We start from the raw sequence: 21,766 nt of genomic DNA on the forward strand, positions 1-21,766 counted from the left end.
GGGAGCCCGGGGCAGCCAATAGGAGGCGCGCGACGCCTTTTTCCCCGCCCTCCCCGACAGGACGCAGCGCAAGCGCACAACGCAGGTCGTACTGCGAGTCCCGGCGTGCGCCGCGCGGCGCATGCGCAGAAAGAAGCAGCGCTCGGAGCCGTGGAGCCAAACATCGCTTTATTGCGCCGCAGCCGCAGCCCAAGGGCGGCCGGAACGGTCCGTATGCAGCAACCAGCGCCACCGCACGGCCGGGAACGGCGCCACCTGACAGAGACAAGCAGCCCCTGTCAGCTGCCGGCTCCTCTGCGGCGCCGGGGCTGCAAAGGGGATGTTGGAGGTGCGATCCATAACGGAGCGTCACGGCGTTACGGGCTCGGATAAGGGCCGACATCTTACCTCGTTCATTTCACCCTTGTTATCAGCGTGGTGCCGTTGTGAGCAGGGATAACTGGGACGGCAGGGGCAGGAAAATCCACCTCGGGGGCGTCAAAAAAGTACGCCTGAGTTATCATAAAGGAGAGGGAAAAGGCCAGTTAGGAGGAAAGATGGTTGTGCCTCATCAGCCCCATCCCGCCGTGCCATGTCTGCTGCCCACGAGCTGCAAACCCTGCTCTGAAACATCTGCATCTTTTAGTTCTAAGAGTCTTTAATCTAATTGGAAATGGGCGGTTAAAGTGACTCTAAATAGGATCTTCCAGTCTAACAGTGAGCAGCACAGAGGTTTAAAGACCAACGACTGACGGGGCAGCAGAAATGCACTGACTGCTGAGTAAGGGATGAAGCTCCACACAGCCTACAGGAACAGGAGCTCCTGCTGACAGCAGATGCCATGTTAGCCTCCATCCGCATGCTGTGCCATGTTAGCCTCCATCTGCATGCTGTGCCATGTTAGCCTCCATCTGCATGCTGTGCCATGTTAGCCTCCATCCGCATGCTGAGCAAAGCTAGTTCAACTAAAAGCTGAAGTGGGGGGGTCAGAACTAAAGCCTGTGTGATATAACTCCACTTGGTACAATTAAAGGACAAAACCATAATATCTTGTTACAGATTTCAGTAGTGTTCCTGCTTTCTGATTTCATAACGTGGATTTACTAATCTCTAGCAAATTTCTGTTTCCGTATATAGAATCTGCTTGTTGCTCGCACTGCCAAATTGGCATTAATTTCTGCTATTTGAAATGATTAAAGGGTAGTTTTTCACAAGTCCTTCTTGCTCTCCTCGACTTAGAAAGCCTTTTCCAGAAGCATCCTTCCCTGTATTACACCATGCTGCCAGCCCCAGGTAATACCAAGTTACAAAGGCAGGTGGAAGAATAAAGGAATAAGAGTCCTCTACCAAGCAGCCAACAGACAGCAGGGCGTGAAGCAGGACGATGGTCCCCACGGTCGCCAGGGCAATCCTCCGGTTGTCATCTCTGACAGCAGGCCAGAAGGTCATCACCAAAACAGAGCCAGAAAGGCACAGGGAAAAAACCATCAGGACCCAACGCACCACTTTTTGTGGGATAATCCATAAGATCTGTCAGGGAGGAAAACGACTGTCAGAGAGAATGCCTGAAACTGGGATTCGTCTATTTAATGCAGTGTGTTCTCTGACTAAATGAAATCTGATGAAATCACTTCCAGCCAATTTGCTCTCAAATTATCCCATGCCTCATTTGAAGACAGAACAACAGCAGCAGCTGCAGCAACAAGGAGCTGCTGGCCGTGACAAGTTCGTGCTTCCCATGTTCTGGGCACCGCCTCCATGGCCTCACAATGGTGCCAGCCAAGGAAACTTCATCCTCAGAGCCTTTGCATTAACACATCTGCAGCCTAGGAGGGCACGTCCCAACCCCCAACCCTGCCAGCAGCCTTTATGCCATACATACCGCTGTGGGGATATAGACGAAGAGGGAGTAGCCATAGACACACACTATCTCCAGGAAGGAGTAAGAGACAATGTTCATAACTTTACTGTTCCTCCACATCAGGAATCCCCAGAGAGCAAGGGGAACAAGCCAAGCGTATGCATAAATCGTTGTTGCTGCTATGGAGACTGCAAACATATCAGAAGATATAAGGTTCTATTAGAATACCAGCCAGAATCAAACATATAGAAGCATTAAGCCTGAAAACCGGAGAGTTTCCTCTGGAATTACCTTCCAAATGCAAAGCATTCATTATTCATAAATTGAGAAGTTTGCACCTATGCCCACTTTACACCCAGTACTTTTGCCAGCATTTCAAGTTAATTAAAGAGACCCCAGAAATGATTACTTTGCTGCTTTGGATTTATTACACTTGAGTGTGAACCGCTGTCATTTCTAGCGTGAAAAGAGCCACGCAGAACAGAAACAAGTCAAGAATTAATTAATTAAAAAAAGAAATTCAGCTTCAGATATTGAAATATACGAACATTTGAGAATCCAGACACGACTGTCAAATCCCAAACTATCCAAGTGACTCCAAACCCACTTTCAGTGCTTATTTGGCCTTCTCTTAGAAACGTACAGAGCAATGAACCAACAAGACTACCAAATAAAAGCTGCAGCCTGTTGTTGTGCTGCTGCGCTGGCACATAAAGAACAAGCAGCAACAACACACCCTCAATGATACGGTCGTATCATATACTTACAAACCTTTTCTGAACTCGGGCACGTAGTGGTATGTCGGCCTGCCCAGGTGGATGAAGAAATTTGAGAGATTGCCACTGACAGCAATAGCGAAGACAAGTGTAGCACATATCCAAAAGGGACCTTAAAAAGAAGCATAATTTCAATAGCAGTTCCTCTGCCTTCATATATTTGTAGGGAGAGCACATAGAAGAATACAAACTCAAAATGTTTAGCTCAGAAGGGAACTTATCAACCCTCATACCTACCATAGAGGTCAGGATTGCTGCGGACATACAGCCTTACAAAGTTCCTTCCTGGCACTGGGAAAACTGAACCCTTGATTCTGTCCAGGACCTATGAAAGCACATGGTTTTGTCTGACCATAAACGACAAAAGGAAAGTTCTTTTCTATCTGGATAAAACGTGGCTCAAACAAATTCTCCTTGGTTGGAGTGCTAACCTGGTAGGTGTCCACATCAAAGAACGTCTGGTAATACTCAAATGTCCAGAAAGGGGCACTTTTCTTCTGTCCTGCAAGCAGCTGTAGGGTGGGAAAAGCAACATGAAAAACATTATAGACATGCCGTATATTGATCACTGGTTCATTTACACAATGCTTAAATCGCTTCTCTACCCAGAAAACAAAATTAACAGGGAAATATCTATTAGTGCTTTCTATGAACTACTCAAGAGTTTTCCTTTCCCCCTCCAACACTTGGTAGCAGCAGCTACCTGCAAGCAGAACAGTGGTCTGGTGTTCTAAAGAGCAGCGAGATGCCACCTTCCAATGCATCATTTAGAACACGCTTTCAGCTATTACAAGCTCCCTTGTGCTGATTGTGCACCAGCAGAGCCTTCACATGAACCCTGGGCATTTCAAAGCTCTCCTGCCATGGCAAAACTGGCCGAAACAAACACTGTCCACAGAGAAGCGGAGTCTTAAAGCGCTCAGCACTCACCCCTGCTGTTCTCTAGGAGTACCTCAGTGCTGTCAGCACCTCCTGTGTGCCAACGGGGCACTGCTGGTGGAAAAGCATTACCTCTGTTTTATCCGAGTCGTCGGTTCCCAGCAGTTCATCGTCCTCCTCCCTCCCCGGCTCCTGCCGACGGCTGTGCTGATTCTTATGGGCTTCTGCCGGTTCATCGATGCTTATTGTGGTGGCATCGGGATTTGCTGCAAGCAAATTAGCAGCATCGTCAAATTCTGCAAATAAGCGCGTTACAAGAGAGGTGATTATTAGGTTACACTCACACCCCCACAGCACCCAACCACGCACCGATAGTTCAGACACCTGAAGCACAACCAGCTGTTCCTCAAAACCCAAACTGACACAGACTGAACGTTTGGTTGCCTAACGAAGCGTTAACGAAGCGTTCGGCCTCCTCTCCCACTGACCCAACATACAGACCCGCACCAGGAGCGGCACCCCCGGCAGGCCGAGCAGGGCGCAGTCACAGCTCGGCACAGCAGCCCAGCCGGCCCCTCAGCCGCAAGGCGCTCACCTCGGAACTTGAGGTCGTCCGCCGCCGCCATCCGCCCGCCCGGCCCGAGGAGCAGCTCCCGAGGCCCGCACCCTCCTGGAAGCACGAGGCCCCGCCGGGCCGGACCGCTCCGCACCTGCCGGGCACACGCAGCACCGCTGACCAGGCCGCCAGCGCTGCCCCCGGTGTCAACTCCACGGGCAGTGCCTACGGAGGCCGCCGGCCGCCCTGCGATACCCGCTTCCCCCGGGAGCCCCGCACCGCCCGGCCCCGCACCTCTGCCTCCCCGCTACCCCACCGCTCCCAGCCGCGGCCTCCGTCACCCTTAAAGACACTGCAGGAACTGCCCCTCGGCAGCCAATCAGCAGCTCCGCTGCTCGCTTCTCCCGCCCACCCTGCGGACTAGGAAAGAAGCTATTGGCGTAAAGCTCCGCGACGGCCAATCGGTGGCGCTTCCTCTTCCGCCTCCGCCCACCCCCTTAAAGGGACCGCGGCCCCAATCTCGGACTGCCCGCCCCTCTCGCTGTGCCCGCTCCGGCGCTACAGGGACTATGCAAGGAAAGGGTTAAAGGCTGCAGCTCTGCGTAGTACCTGTGTACGTACATGCGTGTACAGGCTATAGAGCTACAAGAACATAGATGTGTATTTCAATGCATCATATAAAATAAACATAACGTATATACATGTGTGAGCAGATATAACTCATATAAGTCTTAATCTGGGAAACCACCCTGATTCATTAGCGATGCGCACAGCTCACCTGTGGGCAGCTCACAGCTCCAGGTTGCACCAGCAATCTCCGCCTTGCAGAGGTGCGTGCCCTGCTGTGGATGGGGCAGCCCTGCTGCGGATGGGGAGCTGCGGCTCCTGGCTCAGGCAGGCAAAGGTGAACACAGTTTGAGGCAAGGCAGAAATGCAGCCAAAGCCGTGGGCGTTGCTCCCCCCCTCCCTTCCCACCTCACTACCTTTGCCCCCGCTGTCCCGCTGTGGTCACTCTGAAGCAGCCAGACGGCTGGCACCATGTTCGGCGTCAGGGTGCTCGTCCACAAACTGCTGATTCTTTTGCACGTCGCGCTGTGTGTCGTTGTGGGTAAAACCATGATGGTGCTGTTCCCCAACACCACGAAAAGATACATCTTAAAGCTGGGCGAAAAGAGCAGAATGAATGAGAACCCCAAGTTCAGCTACGAGAACTGGGGTCCGACGTTTTTCAGCTTCCAGTATCTGCTCTTCGTGCTGAAAGTGAAGTGGAGGAGGCTGGAAGACGAAGCCTTCGAGGGACAGCCTGCTCCCAACACACCCGTGGTGGCTCTAAATGGGGAGATTCAGCACCTCTTCAGCTTCATGCGAGGTCAGTACGTCACCCTTGTACCGGTTTGGGGCTGTTAGAAGGATAGATGAGGACAAGAGGCTGCCGAGGGGTTGGAGACAAGCAGTGAGAGAACTGCACTCCTGCCTTCAAATGAGTGCTGTTACGCGGGGCTGCTGTGCCATGCACTCAGCTCTCTGCCTCTTGATTCCCTTTAGTAACCAGCTCGTTGTCCCAGATACAATATCCCTGCACGCCAATGAGCTCATAGAGGTCTTGCTAAAGCCTGTCCCTACCTAGAGATCCTGAAAGCCAAGATCATTGTTTCTTTTAGGAAGATAAGACCCAGAATCAGAACCATATGCGGTGAGTCACAACCGTTGGCTGTCACTGCCTGCACATACGGAAAGTCCCAGAAGCCAGGCGAGAGCCTAGAAAGCACAGGGTGTTTGTGCAGATTCAAAGGAGCTAGAAATGAAGCAGAAGTTGCTTTGTACTTTGTCCTCTGCCTCCCACTGAAATCTCTGTAGAACGTGGAATTAATCATTAAGCTGCGGTCTCTGTCTCCATGGGAGGGATTAAATCCTTCTCCAACTCTGCTTTTCTAATTTATGTGTGTATATAGAGAGACAGGCAGAGAAATAAAGTCGGGTTGCAACACAGAAATAGCAGCACATGCACAGCACCTACAGGAAGGCGCTCTGTTTTTTAGCTCCTTTAAGATGCAAATCTACGCTAGCAGCAGCTTGTGAAGCTAAACTCAGCCAGGAGGAACATCTTGAATGCACTTGAGATAATCCAGCACGACCAAGGACTAAAAATCCTGCGAGTTTTCTTGAACTGAAACCTTGCCATCAATTGAACAGATGGGAATAAATGTGGGTACACACGTGCTAATTTGTAAACAGCTGCATGGATGCTCCTTCCCCAGGCTTGTGTGGCATTAGTTTCATAAACATATAAGCCAAGTTCTGTTTGGACAGGAAAATGCAGAAATCCATGGAAAGCAAGCAAGCCTGTGATGCGTGACTGAGGGCTGCAGCTTCCACTCAGCTCAGCTACACCTTTAGGGGGAACCAAGAATGTCCAGAAGGTTCATTAGGAGAACTCATAACTATCAGTTTTAATGTCCTAGGAAGAAAGTTATGTGATAAGTGATTTAGTCAAGCAGGAAACACTGCGGCAGAGGCTCAATTCGGTGTATTGATTTAGTTCTGCCCTTCCTCCCTCCATCAGTGTAACCACAAAGTGTCCTATGTTTTTCTTCCAGATAACCGACCTTTAATCCTCAATTTTGGAAGCTGCACCTGACCTTCATTTATGTTAAAGTTTGATGAGTTCAACCAACTTGTCAAAGACTTCAGCTCTGTAGCAGATTTCCTTATCATCTACATTGAAGAAGCTCACGCAATAGGTACAGTACAAACATCACGTGAGCCTCTACCAAAACTTTTGCTATATAACATTCCCTTTAGGAAGAAAAGTAATTTAGCAGAGGAGGGAACTGCAAACAAGCAAGAATCAAAGACGGTCACACTGAGTCTAGGCACCAATTTTTGCCCTTGCTTCCCCAAAGACTTTACTCACACATCTGACTCGAGGCGCTGCTGCTGAAGACGCTCATCTCTGTGAACAAGGCACATAGTCAAAGCTGTGCACAACCTCCTCCTGGTCTTAGTGCAGCTCCTTTTGGGAATACAACAACATGAATAGAGCATACACATATTTATCTACACTGAGCTAAGACACGGGCAGAGATTTATAGCCCACGATGAAGGTGGTTTCCTAAAATGTCATGTTTCTAACAATACGTTATTTGTTGTGGATGAGAAACGGACCCCCAGTCATTAAAATGGTTTACATGTTTCTCCTTTCCTGGGGACTTGTATGCAAATGTGCATTTGAATATCTCTGAAGCAGAAATGTGCCTTTATGTATTTATCCCAGATTGGGAATTTGCTTTTATAGGCTTAAAGAACGGAGTCAAGCTGGATGAATGGAACTACTGCTGAACCTGTGCTAAATGAGCAGGAAGCAGCTAATCTCATGACTTCTTATTTAAAACCCCCCTTCTCTGCAGCACTAAGTTTGGCAAAGTTCATCCAGATGGGCTGTAGCTCCCACACCCGCCATCCTTCTAGGCTTATGGGGGGAAATTTCTGCTAAAATACACTCAGTATTTCTAAATCCAGGACAAAGGGAAACACTTAGGATCATTTATCTTCAAAGCTGTACCATACTCACACTCTAAAAGGACCTCTCATATCATAGCAAATGTTGATGTCAGGAGTGCATATTAATATATGACACAGTACATCTCTACCCCGACAGCTAAAGTGCATTGCTAAATACCTCTCTCGTTTGTTTCAGACGGATGGGCCTTCAAAAACAACATTGTTATTAAAAATCACAGAAGCCTCGAGGATAGAAAAACTGCAGCACAATTCCTTCAACAGAAGAATCCCTTATGTCCAGTGGTTTTAGACACAATGGAAAACCTCAGCAGTTCAAAATACGCAGCGCTGCCAGAAAGACTGTATATACTTCAAGCAGGGAATGTTATCTACAAGGTAAAAACTATCAACAATAGCAAGCACAACATATCGAGGTCCTCGACTGTTAAGATATGAATGCCTTACATTTTGTTCAACAGTCAGTGCTTCACTCCGTTTCATAGCTAGTCGTTTCACAATTCACTGCAACCACAGGGAAAAAAAGACTTGCAGCAAAACCAGTCCGGGCCTTCACAATGTACATATTTGATGTACACCTCAGTCCTGCTCAAATATTTATCCTGTGGCTTATTAGAAAACCTAGCTACATCTAAATGCAAGATCCAGGCACACTCCCCTGCTCCAGGAGCCAGACGTGGCCCTGTCCCAGTTACACAGCAGGGTGTGACTTGTGCACACACCATCTCCTGCGCAACGGCTGCCAAGCAAAGGAAGCCCAAGCACATTCACCCACTGCTCTGATTTAACCACTGTGCTCTAAAGGCTTCTGCTCTGTATATTTGAGCTTCACTGTATAATTGTATTGCCTTTGCAGGGAGGAGTGGGGCCTTGGAATTACCACCCCCAGGAAATACGCACCGTCCTGGAAAAACTGAAATAGAAAGAGGACATCAGAGTAAAGACTATCCGGATACAGAAGCTCAAGGGATAAAGCTTTTGCAGACCTGAGAGTTAAAAAGAAACCAAAAACATCAGAATCCGAGAAACAACTAGAAAGAGAATAACGTATGTGCATTTAGAGAGCATCCGTAACGGGGTTCACCATTCGTGTGTCTGGAGATGTTCAGCTCTGTTGTCAGGCAGCTGTTATGACTGGATACCAACATCTACATCCTTTAAGAACACGGTGCAGGTTAAACCTTCGTGGTGGTGACATTTGCAAGAGCCAATTTCAGGCAAAACAACTGATTTCCCATCATTAGGTTTCTCTCTCTCTCTCGTATACATTCCATCTTCCTAAACGTTCAGTTTCTCTCACCTCGGAAGGCTTCCGAATGACACAATCTCTGGCCATTTGTTTCTATAATATTTGTTATGACAGTCACAGCATAAAGCACTGACAGCTGCGACCTGATTTTAGAAAATATTTGTAGAAACAAAGGATTGATCTGCCATTATTCCAACAAATAAACAAACAAACCTTTCAGAGCAGCACAGCTCTCGCTTGGTTTTTTTTCCCCCTCTGGTTATTTGCAAGCATTAGTAGCTTACATCCATCCTATTAAACGGTTTATTCTGAGCTGATGAGCAAATTTCCAGTATAAGAACTTCTGAAGAGCTTCTTTGACAGTAAGAAGTAACACATCTCATGTAAGTATTTCATACCTTTTCTACACAGAGTGTAAGGGAGACATCTCACAGGAAACTGAGCTTGAATTCATGTATTAACAAAGTATGACCTAAACACAATTTGTAATAAATATTTCTTGTGCTAGAGATACAAAAATATAATACCGAAAAGATGAGGTACAAAATAAGCCAGACTTAAGTGTCTTCTGCTGTGCCCTCTGCCATCACCCTGTGCACCGACACAAAATGATCGAAGGCGGATTTGATGATGAATCGCAAGTAAGTGGCCTGGAAATCAGGGAGCTGTAAAGAAAAAGAGAAATAATGTTAGCTCATTCTTGGTAGTAACGTAACTATCAAACTACTTACAGAAGCTCATGGCAAAGATAGAGATGTTTGTTTCCCAATGACAGGTAAGTTCAGTTCTTACAGTAACTTGCAGCCAGCTTCAGAGCTTCTTCAGATGAGAGCAGTTCCAAACCGCTGTTCCTCCCCACCCTTAATACTCATAGCTTCCGCCCAGTTAGTTTAGACATCCCATCCCATGAAGCACTGTGGTGCACCCCATGTATACTCACAGGAAATTCTTCCATTTGAAGCTGTCCTTCCGTGTGCTGCAAATCTAGAAAACACGTTTTATTTTCAGCAAATAATAAGGCACAGGGTGCAGTGCTGGGAGAAGGTTTCACCAGGATGAAGAGTTGGTGAGAACTGAAGGACCGTGAACTGATGCAACGCACAGAAATTGTTCTTTACAAAGAGACTCAGGAGAAAAAAATACTTTTTGCACTATCCCAGTGTAAAAATACAGCTCATGACACTGCTTTGTAAGACATCACCCAAGGGGCTTTGAAATGAATGTTACCCGGTACATCTGTTAACCATTAGCCATCTGAAAATGCAGTTTTCGAGTTGAGAATCGTTCCCAGGTTGCCTAACAAGAGCTTTGTTACCCAGAAGCCTTGACATAAGTGAATCAACGCTGATCCCACCCAACTTCAGGCTCAGAGCCTTACCTTTTTCAACGCACTCTTCAAAGTCTACTGGGTCTTTAGACACACTTCTTTCAATCCTTAAGCTCCGCACTAAAACACATTAAACATTATGTTGATAAAATCAATATAAAGGCCGAGGTTTACAGGATCTTTATGTTTGTTGCATCATGTTTCATCTACAAAGCACCTTATAATTAATGCCCGCTCTAATGTAGGGGACAGGACTAGGAGACAGCCACCACACTCATGTTTCAGGGCAGACAACCAATGCCAAGTTGCCAGTTGTGTTCCAGAGCCATGGGGATGTGACACTGAGGGACATGGCAGTGGGTCATGGAGGGGGATGTGAGAGATCTTCTCCAGCCTTAATGGTTCTGTGATGTATTAACGTGCTAAATGTCACTATTCAAAACTACGATGGTGCTGTGAGGACGTACATATAAGCAGAGATATGTGCCCCAAACAACGCGAGCCATGTGCCGCTGTGGGAGCCCTTACCCAGGTAGCACTGGATGGCCACTTTGCTGATGGTCACACGCTTGGGAAAGCTGACGATGAACTCCTGTGGGAACATCCCTGTTGTCGTCCAGAACGTTTCGGAACTTCTGTGGAGAAATCAGCACAAAGCACCCCCTGCGGCCCTTCGCTCACGGCCATCTTCCAACAAACAGAACAAAGAACGTGAAGCCGCTCTATCTGGGGTGCTGTAACCTTAAGGCCGTGTGACAGCGGGGCTGGGTTGGAATTCGGGTGAGCGCAGGGCGGTAGGAGCGCTGTAAGCAGCACCCCGGGCAGGCTCACTCCGCGCCCGCAGGAGCCCGGCCCGCACGGCCGGCCGCAGCCCTCACCCGTCCGCCATGTTTCCGGCCGGGTGCTCCGGGTCGCTGGAGGTGGCCATGACGAGGGCAGCGCCCGCCGCGCTCAGGCACCAGTCGGCGGCCCGCATCCTCGCCCGGGAGCGGGGAAAGCAAAGGAGAAAGCCCGAGAGGAGGCCCGGCAACGGTACGGCGCCGCCTCCCGCTCCCCGCCCTCGGCACGGCCCCGCCCGCAGCCGCCGGCGCCGCGGGATGGGCGGAGCGGTTCGGGCGGGTGGCGGCGTGTCGGGGCAGCCCCCGGGGCAGGTAGGGGGGGGTCGGGATCCCCGCTCGGCTCCCCCCGCCGCCCCCTGGCCGAGCCCCGTGCCCTCAGGCAGCCTCCGGGAGCCGAGCGGAGCCCCCGGCGCTCCTCGCGGAGCCTCCCGCTCCGCCCTCCCCGCCCCTTCCCCGCCGTCCCCAGCTCTGGCTCGGAGCCCCGGGCCGCTGTTTCCCGGCGGGCAGCCAGGCCCGGCACCTGCTCGCACTCGGGGCCTTTCCCGAGCCTCCCCGGCAGCTTTACCCACCTCTGGCTTCTTTTTGCAGGGCGGGACGAGGGGAATGTCTTACTGGCTCCACTCGGAAAGCCACGCGGATGCCGGGCCGATCTACGTGCGTGAACGTGGGGAGCTGCGCGTGGTGAAACCGGGTGCGGGCGGCGTCCAGAACGGGCCCCGCAGAGCGCGGCCTGTCAGGCTGTTCTCGGGGGGGTTCTCGGTGGAGCTGTGTCTGAACGGGGAGGACGACAGGGCGAGGAGGCCGAGGACCGATCACTTCATCTTCACCTACACCAAGGAGGGCAACCTCCGCTACTCGGCCAAGTCCCTCTTCAGCCTGGTGCTGGGCTACATCTCCGACAACGTTGACCACATTGACTCGCTGGTCGGATTCCCAGAGCAGATCGCCGAAAAGCTCTTTTCGGCCGCAGAAGCGAGGCAGAAATTCACAGAACCCGTGACAGGACTGCGAGCTCTGCAGAAGTTCACCGAAGCGTACGGCAGCTTGGTGCTGTGCTCCTTGTGCCTGCGGAACAGGTAGGTGCATTCGGTGACGCATCAGCATCTGCTGAGCTTTTTGCTGCTGTGCTTCAGGTGCCTCATCAAGCTTAAAACCGGGCCTGCTTTTAAAGCTTCGCTCCTGCTGAAGTCTTGGGCAGTGATATAATGAGTCTGCCTTCCGTCTGTACATTTAGAAAGGGCTGGTTTATTCAGTTCAAACTCAAAGGACAGGCAAGTTCATCTGAAGCGCCAAGGGTGCTTTAAGCACAGCAGGAATGTCTGAGCAGAGGTCAATTACCTTGTTTTATCCCTTCATGGTACTCCCTCTTTTAGTACAGGTACCTTTTATGAGCTTCGTTCAGAAATGGAATTACCTCTGGCATATTTTATCATTACAAAAAGCTCGGTTAAATATCAAATCTTTGAAATCCAGGAAGTAAGACACTAAGACGTGTTTTATGAGCCTTATTTCTAAGAGCCCACTCTTAGTAAGCCCTCTGAGCTTGCATTACCTATCAAGAACTGTCTTGCATTGTAACTGCACGTATTGCCTTCCACCTAGCTGAGCTGCGTGGCAGAGGGATTTGGTGGAGTGCTTCAGTATGGGTACCAGCACAGAGAAAATGCTCTTATTCACATAGGCAAAAAGGTTCCAGGGATTATAGTAAGCACCCCTAATTTCACCACTGAAAATGTTCTCCTCAGGGATTGCCTTGCCATGGGGGCGATGAGGTAAATTCAGGAGATATTAGTGAGTTGAGGGATTGTCTTGCCATAAATGCAGGGGAGATGGGGCTAACTGATATTACAGTGCATTCCCATCACTGAATCTCCTGCTGAATAGTTCCAGCACAGATGCTTGCGTGGCTGCAGAGTGAATCAGATCAGAGAACCAACACAGCTAGTGAACTGCTCCGCTTCTCCAGTGAAGTACTTGATGTATGAAGAAAGTAACATCTTGTCATTTGGCAAGCCGTCCGGATGCATTTAGGACAGATCTTACACCTGTTGGTTTGTCTATGCACATTCTAGATGCTAAGGAAGAGCAGTTTGTGAAGTTGATTTAAGGTAGTCTACCCTGAAATGATAGGGTAATGGTCTGTAAATAAGCCCCTATATGTAATGTAGGGCCCAATTATATGTAGCAATGCTTGCAAGTCGAAGTCTTAATCATTACTTTGGTACTTTGTCAAAGCAAGTGTGGTATCAGTTGAAGGAGAAGGCTGGGAGCTCAGGTGCTTTGCAGGCAGAATGCAGTGTTTGAAAGGCAATTACAACAGCTGGCTGATCTCTGTCAACTTCCGCACAGACATGTGAGAAATAACTGCATTACGCTTGCATTTGAGAGCACAGGACCTTTGTTATGCTCCTCAACAGCGATAGCTTTTTTTGTTCCTTACAGATACCTGGTTATCTCTGAAAAGCTAGAAGAAATCAAGTCCTTCCGGGAGCTGACCTGTTTGGATCTTTCCTGTTGTAAACTTGGAGATGACCATGAACTTTTGGAACACCTCACTAAAGAGGCTCTGTCGAGGTACTCATTGCTTCACATGTACCAAGAAAGGACATTTGCTTTTGCTGCTACTAAACAGTTCAAAGAATCGGGCTGTGACTTTGAAGGAAAATGTCACAGGCAGCAGCGTTTAAGGCTGAAGATTTGGGTTGTTGATAAAAGCTGCACCCGAGGTAAACGAAATACAGAACTTACTGTACGCAATGCACATGAGCCAAAGGACACGCTGAATCTCAAAGGTCCTGCCAGTGTGCGAGTTAACTCACTGCTCGCGTTTAAATCAACTCCTTGGAATTTTCAGTTGTCAGCTAATATAAACGCACCCTGGGCATTTGGAACAGCTTCACACGGTTGTTTCCTTCGTTAAGGGAGAACTTTCATCAGCCCAGTTCTTAACCGGTGTGCCAGATGGAGATTCCTGCAAGCACCAGGCTGAACATTTCATTAATTGGCAGTTTAGTATCGCAACATTTATTTTCTCAAGATTAGAAAGTAGGCGACATGGGAAATCAGAAGGCAGAAAGCTGCTGATTGAGGATATTGTATTAGTGCAAAAACTTCAGTGCGTTTTGAGACGAGATTTTGTCTTGAAGTGCTCTGAAGAATGTTGTAAAGCTGTGCTTTTCCCTGAGTCCATCTGCGGTGATACCGAACTGCTCACCAGAACATCAGCGCTGTCTCCCTTAACGAATCTGTCCTCTCCCATTTCACCAGGCGTTTTTCTCTTCACAGTCATGAGTGGAGATGGGCAGTCCTAATTTAAATAGCTCCAATTAATAAACAACCTTCTTGGCTCTGGTAGTAAATCCTCATGCTCTAGGACTGGCTTGTTGCTGGAGCTCTGGGAATAGCTGGTCAAGTGAGTGCTTCTGTTGAGCTAGCAGAAGAAATACAGCAGTGTTTGTTTCCCCTACCAACCCAAGCTTCTTTCTTGCTATCTTAATTATTTATTGAATAAGTTTTTATTATCTACTGAAGAGCTGCTTCAAGAAGAGCCCTAACTTTCCACATAGGCTTTAAGACAGTTTGCCAAACCATCTAAATAATCTGACTATAAACTATATTCTTTGTATTGCTCCTCTCAGTGTAAAACAGCTTCTCCTGAAAGACAACGCTCTGTCAGACGCAGGCCTTCGCAGAATGACAGCTCCAGTACGAGTATTGAAAAAGGGACTTCAGAATCTTCTGCTGTTAGATTTGTCTTGTAAGTGCTTTGTGGCATAGTATCGGTAGCCAAACGTGTCCTATTTGGTGAAGAATTTCTACTTATTATAGATGGAATACATAGAATTTAGCAATTCCCAACCCCAGGTTTCAGCAATAACGTTCCACACAAGGCACTGGTCACTCTAAGTCCAGCCACTTGCCACTTAACATAAACATCTTTAAGCATTTGAAAGTTGTAAAACCTGACTTTTGATTATTAGAGGAAAAATACCAGGTTTGACTCAGTTTCCAAACATCAAGCATACAACAACAACAACAAAAGGCCAAAATGCTCAAATATCAGCTTTTGAACAAATAGTTTCTTGGTGTTCTGACCGTAACTCCCCACATACGGCAACTGAAGTAATTTTACTTGACCTTACAGGTAACCCTAAGATCACAGATGTGGGAATTGGATACCTTCTTTGTTTCAAGAAGTTGAACTGTTTGGACATTTCTGAGACAGGCCTCAAGGTGAGAGAGCTTCCAGGCTTATTGGACAAGTGCAGTCAAATGCTCCCCCACTCTGACTGCTTCATTTCTTTATTCACTAGGACGTGAATGCTGTTGTGAAGCGGATCCAAACACAGCTAGGCTTGGTTCAATCCAAAGTGCCTCTAAAAGAATTTGATCATAGTAACTGCAAAACAGAGGGATGGGCAGAACAGGTATGGAGCTTTAAATCTATCTTACTCAACAGAAATTGCCCTAATTTAATACCTGTGGGGTATTAAATCACTGAATAGGATATAATTGTTCTTGGTGATATTTCTACAGACATTACCATGACTCCTTCAAATCTTATTTCAGACAGTTCTGCAGTGGGAGCAGGCAGTTATGGAGGCCACGAAGCCACAAGAAGACTTGAGGTCCAGAACAGCAGCTCAGCGCTTCTGTACGTAACTGCATAGAAACCACATCATTTAATCCTTCTCTTTGACCAGTTGGTATTCCAGGTTGGCTTAGCCAGAATAACTTGCAACACAAGTGTGTGTTTTACAGCATAATCCTAATTTCCCCTAAATCTAAACACTTATTTTCCCCCTCTCTAGATGGCAAGACACGCAGAATAGAGGAAGTGGTCAAACACAAGCTGGTGGAAGCAGAACCAAAAGCATCTGGAAACTTACAGTTTTATAAGGAAGACGTTCAAAATTGCCATTTACCTTTGAAAAAGGAGGTTGCGGGCAGCCATGAATTAAAGAACAATAAAAAGAGAGCATTGGCAGAACAAGAGAGAGAAAGGACTTCTAAACAGAAGCATCTGTGCCTCACTGTGGAGGACTGGGATTTGTTAAATACCTACTGAGTCAGAAAGAAGAGGGTCTTTTGTTTGTTGTTTTCTTGCTGATGACAGAGTTTAGGTGCATTGAAAGGCAGTAACAAAGGAGAGCAGTATTGTTACATCTGGTTGTTGTGATAGGCTTGTGGGCTAACCTATGCTGGGGAGGGAGGGCAGGGTCAATGAAGAGAATGGTGATTCGACTGTATATTTTTCAATACATAATTTTTTTTCAAATAAAGTTTTTAGTGTCATCCTTAACTCATTTTTCTGACATAAATGTTCACAAAAACGCTGGTGCTATTCCTTCACCCCTCTTGTCACCTCAGGGGCAGAAGACTAACCAACCTAGCTGAAATGAAGGTGCACTGAGCACTTTAGGTGCAGTGGGGCCTTTAACAGTGCTGGTGGTACAGAAAGCTCAGCCTGTAAGCACGAGGCTGTGCTTGACAGCTCTGACAAAGGGAGAAAGCAAACAGGATAAGCACAGGCCCCAGGGGAGGGAGCAAAGCAGAGAGGCAGTTAGCCCCCCCCCCCCTTGGTTATGTAGTTACTGCAGAAATCCAAACAGAAGTCCCGTCTCCCTCCTTTTAATCCAAGAAATGAATGCTGAAGGAGGTTACAGAAGAGATTAAACTCTACAGTTGCAATATAACATATCTTGTCTTATAAGCTCGTTCTACTTGTGTTTTGTGCTTTAAAACCTACTCTCAGTACTTCTACGTGCCTGTAAAATGCTATCTACGCTTGAGCATCTAAAACATCCAGCAAGTGCCTACAAAGGACAGATGCTCAGAGTCATTTTGTATTCGTCTACCCAAAGCCAGGAGTACAGCTGTAACGCTACAGGTTTGTCATAGAGACACATGGGAATCAAATCAAAACCAACTAAGGTAGACAGTGGCTGTGAACTGGGCTTGAGAGCTTCCTTGGGTCCTCTAAGACCAAGAACTTAAATAGGTTTCCTCCACTGGTGCTCATTTAGAGGATCCCTTCCTTTTACACAGCGTTTATCAGAGTACAGTGACAACAAAAGCAGCCCATGCAGGAAATGGCAAAGATGCCAAGAAAGGAACTTTGCCTCTAGAGCACATAGAGATGAGAGAAGAGCCTTTCTCTCTTTGCTCCTTTACTGCTGAAGTTCCTTCAGAAAAGGACTACAAACAAACAAGCACACTTGCATTCAAGCCCTACATTTTTTCCCAGAAACTCAAAACTATTTATAGCGTCCTCTGAAGACATCAGCCCTCTTCTGAGGCAAATAACAGCACCAATGGTGACTTAGCAGAACAGCTTGACAGGCTGTAACACTCAGGCCCAGCGCTCCTCCTGCAGCTGCCGCCTGGTTCATCAGCCAGCACAGGTTGCTTTTGCTTTGCTAGCCCTTCCACAACTGCCACGACTGACAAACATGGACTGGGGAATCCAGCAGCGCCACATGGGCCAGCCTCACCAGCATCCTCCTCCCAACCACAGTGACTACAAGAAGCCAGGATTTACCAACCCAAGTCAGCCTCATTGCAATGTTACACGACGGTGATTTTTCAATCAAAAATGTGCATCTCTACCTCATATTTTGACAGGCTTGGAGCCTGAATGTGAGAAACATTTACCTCAGACACTCTCCACCACTCTTTGAGCTGCAGCACTGAGCACACTGCAGTGATGTTGTACCAACACAGAGAAAGCAAGCCACCCATCCTACCTGGCACGGAAAGGAACAGATTATTAAACATGGCTCTAAACATCCCCATAGTACCCGTTCCACTGTGCTGAGTTCTGCTGTTTTATTCTAGGTGAAGCATGAGTCAGAGCACAGTGCAGCTATTTTTAAAGGACCTTTCAGAGCTATGGCTGTATCCCAGCTACAAATTAGAACAAACATTCACCATTTATACAAGTCACGGAGAGATGCTGAGTTACAGATCACATGACAGAGCAGAAATGAGTGAAGCAGGATTTATTTCTGAAGATCTATGACCTGACATGGCTGCAGGAAGAACAGAGCCCAGTGTTTTTTTTGGGCCTGGGACAGTAAATCTGGGATTGATGTTTCAGACACAGACAAGGTTTTCAAAAGAACAGAGGAAGACCACAGCTTTCATACATTTCTATGGCATGTCTGTACCTATACCTCATGGATGCTGTGAAGGCAGTCCTGCAGCACTGGCAGAGGAGCAAGCTGAGCAGAACTCGTGTCATCCCGTGGCCTGGCAGCAGCTCTTGTTTCTTTTTTTCCTCTGCTCACTGTTCCAAGGCTGCAACTGATTTTGTTTCCCTCCTTTTTCACTTTCTAACTGCATTATAACGCATCTCAATCCAACAGCTGCTCATTAAGCACCAAGCTGCCACTCTGCACCCTCAGAGCCCCAAGAGATGCATGTGCTCAGGAGAACCCACAGAGGCATCCCACAGCTGATGTCCGGCCTGCAGCACTGCGATGCCATCAGCATAACACCCATTTCTGCTGCAGGCCTGTTACAGTTGCTCATCTAGGTCTGCTTGTGCCAGAGCTTCCAGGGTGGTGACACAGCAGGAAGTGACAGTGCAGGAAGCACCTTGCCACGTCTAATGCTTCTTGGTGCTCAGACCTCACGGCCTGCAGATGTACTCGTCCGACCAGCTCATGCAGTTCTGCACACCATCCCGGCACAGCGCCCTGGGCACACAGGAGCAGTATTCAAAGTGAACAGGGATGCAGCTCCACCACGCTGGGCCGCAGGGAGGGCAGGCAGCCACTGCAAGGACAAGAAGCCAGGAAGAAGAATGCTGCTGCACTCATAGGCACCTTCTTCCTTACACCATTTAACTCCACAACAGCTACTGAGAAGCCATCAAGGATGACCCTGAGTCTGTGAATCTACCAAGCAGACAATGATCTTTGTGGCAGAGATGGCATCCTGGGAGCAATGACCAGCTGTAATTAGTTTGTTTAGCTAGCTACCCTACAGAAAGGTGCTGTCTGAGGTTCACAATCTCAGGGGTGATTTAGGAACAAACCTGCTACTTGATTTTGAGCACAGCTGGATTTAAATCATAGAGGCGCACACTCAGTCCCCCTTGATCTTAGGGACAAACCTATCTCTTGACCAAAGATCAGTTTTGAGTAATTGGTGCTACCTACAGATCCTCATCAAGATGAAAACTGCTCAGTGCCCAGCAAGTCACAAAGATGGGGGCTAGGAGCAAAGAATCAAAGAATCATTTGGGTTGGAAAAGACCTTAAAGATTATCAAGTCATGTCAACCTGGCATATCAAGTCCCACCACTACACCACATGCCTTAAGCATCACACCCATAGAATCATAGTGCCATTTAGGCTGGCAAAGCCTTTCGAAACACAGAGACTCTCCCCTCTCAAGTGCCTCCAGCCTCTGGCAATGGATGTGAAGAAGCCCACGTGCTTTGTCTCTGTTTTATGATTCAGAGGACACCAGCCTCCAGACTTTTCCAAGAGCACCAGTGAGCACCAACCCCACACAAAACCTCTTCAGCCTATCAGCAGATCTTTCACTAAACGCAGCCCAAAGGCAGACTTACAGCTCCCCATCTCATCAGAGCAGTCTCCACAGTCGTTCATCCCATTACACCTCTGGTCAGCATAGACCCAGAGCTCCGGGTTACTGCAGTGAAAGATCAGGTATGCTGGCAGACTGCGGGGCAGGTCACCTGCAAGGGCAGAGGCCACACTGAGATCCTGCAGGTACAGATGTACCTGTTGGAACAGGGACAGGCAGCACCAAAGTGTTTGAAGAATGGCCCTGTAGGTGGGACAGGTCTTTGGGGCTCGGTAGGAAGACCAGTGTGGGAGGATCATAACAAAACAGCTCACCACAGAGTTCCTCCTGCTCATCCTCTCCATTTCTGCAGTTGGCAGTTCCATCACAGACCTGGCTGGCTGGGATGCAGGTCACTCTGTCATTGCACAAGAAGCCCGTCCAGTTATGAGTGGCTACACAGGGGCGGTTCACTGAAAGGACAGCAAGAAACACCTTCTGACATTGTCATGGTCACAACTGGTAAGGGGAACATCCCCCATAGCACCAGGCCTCCCTCACCACACTCATCATGACCCCTGGGGACCAACCCGGTGCATGTGGCTGCAGTCCCAGTGCGATTGCCAGGCCCACGATGGCCACTATGGCAGCCAGGAGCAGCAGCACAATGAAGGCCCGTCTTGGTGGGCAGCACAGGTGGGCACAGTGCAGCTGGCAGCAGCCTGTTGGGAGGCAAAGGTGGAAGGTAACGAGCTTTGATCTAACAGCCAGGATTTCTTAGCTGTGTCTCATGTACTTAATTGCTATGTGCTGTACAAATATAAGACACATCGTTTGCTCTACTGCAAAGGGACTCAAGGAAGCAGTAACCATCCCTACATCAAGCGCAAGCAGGAATCAAAGGCAGAACACTGCAGCTTGAAAGGTAAGTGGCAGATACAGACATGCTACAGTTCACAGGGCAATACCTTTAACCAGTAGGCAGAATGGCTGCAAATAGACACAAGTATAAATTAATGGCAGCAAGGAAACACTGTTGCAAGTCAATCTACAGACTTATTATCAATTGCATGTAATCTCACTTTCTTCTTAAAGTGGACAAAATTTGCTGAAGCCCACCTATTAAAACGTATAAAACCTATAGAAATCTCATTACAAGCCTCTTTTGTAAAAGGTAATAACACATATCATGATGCTATACCATAAGTCTGCCACCTCCAGGCCAGCAGAAAGCATCTTAAGTCTATTAATTTTATAGCCTGAATGTTTCACTACAGAGGGGTGGGGAGAAAAAAAGAAACACAACAGTCCCAACACATCATAAATACTCCCTGCATTTTACATTACAGAGATTTAGAATTCAATAACAAAAACGTTAAGCTTGGCATTTTGTTACCTTGTTCTTTAGAGAAGGACTCGGCTGAATCAAAAGTAGTTACATCACCATTTCTCTGGGGGTGAGTTCTGTTCATTCCTCCTGGAGCTACAGCCTTCAAGAGCAGCTCAGAAGAACACAGGAAGCTTTCTGCACCCTAAAATGCAGCCATGGTACCAACATATACCATCTCTGATATAAGCAACGTTACCAGGATACAGAAAGCAACACCGGAAGGGAAGCAAGAAGCACCGTGCTACCCAGGACAGGGCAGCAGGCTGAGAGTCTGCTCTGGTTGAAAGCAGGGCTTTGTTTGCTTCTCACTCCTCCCAGCTCCACCTTGGCTTCACGACAGGGTATGAGGCAAATGGAAACTTGCCATGCTGACAGCCACATTGCTGCTCCTGACGTGTGGAAGATGAATGTTCACCCCCAACTGACGCAGCTTGCATTCACCTTGATGCCAGCCGGGTACTGAAGGGAATGAGCAGAAAGCCTGAGGAAATGGAGTCAGATCACCCTCGCCCAAAACACCTTTCCGCAGCTCATTCCCAAACTAGGGCTAACCCACTGGCATCGTAGCAGCATAACCCCAGGTTCCTGCAAGAGCTGGACAGGATACACCCATCTGGAATAGCTTTTTGCTTGGGCAATAAGCACAGACATAGAAAATCCTCTGGTATCCTCTTCTTTACTTCCATACATGGATTCCTTAGCTCTGCGTGTAGCTTGCCTGAAATAGACTGTACCACTCATGAATGGCTGCAGGCTTCAGCAGAGTGCTTTGCAGTTTCAAGGACAAGATGCCACAGGTTCACATCCCACTTGCTCACAGAAGAGTTCACTCCTGAACCTGAAGGCTCAAACA

General features: G+C 48.1%; 5 protein-coding genes across 7 annotated transcripts; 2 read left to right on the plus strand and 3 right to left on the minus strand.

Annotated features, from left to right (window-relative positions):
- Positions 1-145: 145 nt before the first annotated feature.
- On the minus strand, positions 146-4,416 carry YIPF1 (Yip1 domain family member 1). Of its 3 annotated transcripts, none has more exons than XM_072342597.1 (10): positions 4,346-4,416; positions 4,091-4,205; positions 3,628-3,791; positions 3,048-3,128; positions 2,854-2,941; positions 2,612-2,728; positions 1,862-2,028; positions 1,327-1,509; positions 388-491; positions 146-255 (listed from the first exon to the last, which is right to left on the minus strand). In XM_072342597.1, the coding sequence occupies exons 2-9, from the start codon at positions 4,119-4,121 to the stop codon at positions 393-395; spliced, it is 930 nt and encodes a 309-aa protein (XP_072198698.1). In that variant the 5' UTR covers positions 4,122-4,205; positions 4,346-4,416; the 3' UTR covers positions 146-255; positions 388-392. The 3 variants fall into 3 exon arrangements, with proteins under 3 accessions (XP_072198698.1, XP_072198700.1, XP_072198699.1); XM_072342599.1 differs by having other exon boundaries at positions 148-255; positions 3,628-3,761; XM_072342598.1 differs by lacking the exon at positions 4,346-4,416 and having other exon boundaries at positions 148-255; positions 3,628-3,761; positions 4,091-4,261.
- Positions 4,417-4,573: 157 nt separating this feature from the next.
- Positions 4,574-9,047, plus strand: DIO1 (iodothyronine deiodinase 1). The gene is made up of 4 exons (XM_072342600.1): positions 4,574-5,420; positions 6,649-6,792; positions 7,749-7,948; positions 8,427-9,047. The coding sequence occupies exons 1-4, from the start codon at positions 5,090-5,092 to the stop codon at positions 8,490-8,492; spliced, it is 741 nt and encodes a 246-aa protein (XP_072198701.1). The 5' UTR covers positions 4,574-5,089; the 3' UTR covers positions 8,493-9,047.
- A 211-nt stretch (positions 9,048-9,258) lies between these two features.
- Positions 9,259-11,690, minus strand: IFT25 (intraflagellar transport 25). Its single transcript, XM_072342601.1, has 5 exons — positions 11,555-11,690; positions 10,675-10,781; positions 10,198-10,266; positions 9,760-9,803; positions 9,259-9,484 (listed from the first exon to the last, which is right to left on the minus strand). Exons 2-5 carry the CDS (start codon positions 10,748-10,750, stop codon positions 9,377-9,379), a joined length of 297 nt encoding a protein of 98 aa, XP_072198702.1. The 5' UTR covers positions 10,751-10,781; positions 11,555-11,690; the 3' UTR covers positions 9,259-9,376.
- LRRC42 (leucine rich repeat containing 42) lies at positions 11,025-16,284 on the plus strand. The gene is made up of 8 exons (XM_072342595.1): positions 11,025-11,297; positions 11,574-12,061; positions 13,428-13,559; positions 14,624-14,742; positions 15,130-15,218; positions 15,299-15,412; positions 15,555-15,639; positions 15,797-16,284. The coding sequence occupies exons 1-8, from the start codon at positions 11,034-11,036 to the stop codon at positions 16,051-16,053; spliced, it is 1,548 nt and encodes a 515-aa protein (XP_072198696.1). The 5' UTR covers positions 11,025-11,033; the 3' UTR covers positions 16,054-16,284.
- A 1,686-nt stretch (positions 16,285-17,970) lies between these two features.
- Positions 17,971-21,213, minus strand: LDLRAD1 (low density lipoprotein receptor class A domain containing 1). The gene is made up of 5 exons (XM_072342777.1): positions 20,920-21,213; positions 20,114-20,245; positions 19,859-19,996; positions 19,567-19,695; positions 17,971-18,764 (listed from the first exon to the last, which is right to left on the minus strand). The coding sequence occupies exons 1-5, from the start codon at positions 20,993-20,995 to the stop codon at positions 18,619-18,621; spliced, it is 621 nt and encodes a 206-aa protein (XP_072198878.1). The 5' UTR covers positions 20,996-21,213; the 3' UTR covers positions 17,971-18,618.
- Positions 21,214-21,766: the final 553 nt, after the last annotated feature.

The sequence above is a fragment of the Excalfactoria chinensis genome, chromosome 8, assembly GCF_039878825.1.
Source record: "Excalfactoria chinensis isolate bCotChi1 chromosome 8, bCotChi1.hap2, whole genome shotgun sequence".
Taxonomy (NCBI): domain Eukaryota; kingdom Metazoa; phylum Chordata; class Aves; order Galliformes; family Phasianidae; genus Excalfactoria; species Excalfactoria chinensis.

Coding starts and splice junctions, on each gene's coding strand:
- LRRC42 (XM_072342595.1), top strand. CDS start 11,034: ATGTTTCCGGCCGGGTGCTCCGGGTCGCTGGAGGTGGCCATGACGAGG. Junction 11,298..11,573: donor CGGGGCAGCCCCCGGGGCAG/GTAGGGGGGGGT, acceptor TTCTTTTTGCAG/GGCGGGACGAGGGGAATGTC. Junction 13,560..14,623: donor ACTAAAGAGGCTCTGTCGAG/GTACTCATTGCT, acceptor TGCTCCTCTCAG/TGTAAAACAGCTTCTCCTGA.
- LDLRAD1 (XM_072342777.1), bottom strand. CDS start 20,995: ATGAACAGAACTCACCCCCAGAGAAATGGTGATGTAACTACTTTTGAT. Junction 19,997..20,113: donor ACTGCAGCCACATGCACCGG/GTTGGTCCCCAG, acceptor CTGTCCTTTCAG/TGAACCGCCCCTGTGTAGCC. Junction 19,696..19,858: donor TGAGCAGGAGGAACTCTGTG/GTGAGCTGTTTT, acceptor CTGCCCTTGCAG/GTGACCTGCCCCGCAGTCTG.
- IFT25 (XM_072342601.1), bottom strand. CDS start 10,750: ATGTTCCCACAGGAGTTCATCGTCAGCTTTCCCAAGCGTGTGACCATC. Junction 9,804..10,197: donor TGAAGAGTGCGTTGAAAAAG/GTAAGGCTCTGA, acceptor CGTGTTTTCTAG/ATTTGCAGCACACGGAAGGA. Junction 9,485..9,759: donor TTCAAATGGAAGAATTTCCT/GTGAGTATACAT, acceptor TTTTCTTTACAG/CTCCCTGATTTCCAGGCCAC.
- YIPF1 (XM_072342597.1), bottom strand. CDS start 4,121: ATGGCGGCGGCGGACGACCTCAAGTTCCGAG. Junction 2,729..2,853: donor CAGCAATCCTGACCTCTATG/GTAGGTATGAGG, acceptor CTTCTTTTTAAG/GTCCCTTTTGGATATGTGCT. Junction 2,029..2,611: donor CGTGCCCGAGTTCAGAAAAG/GTTTGTAAGTAT, acceptor ATATGTTTGCAG/TCTCCATAGCAGCAACAACG.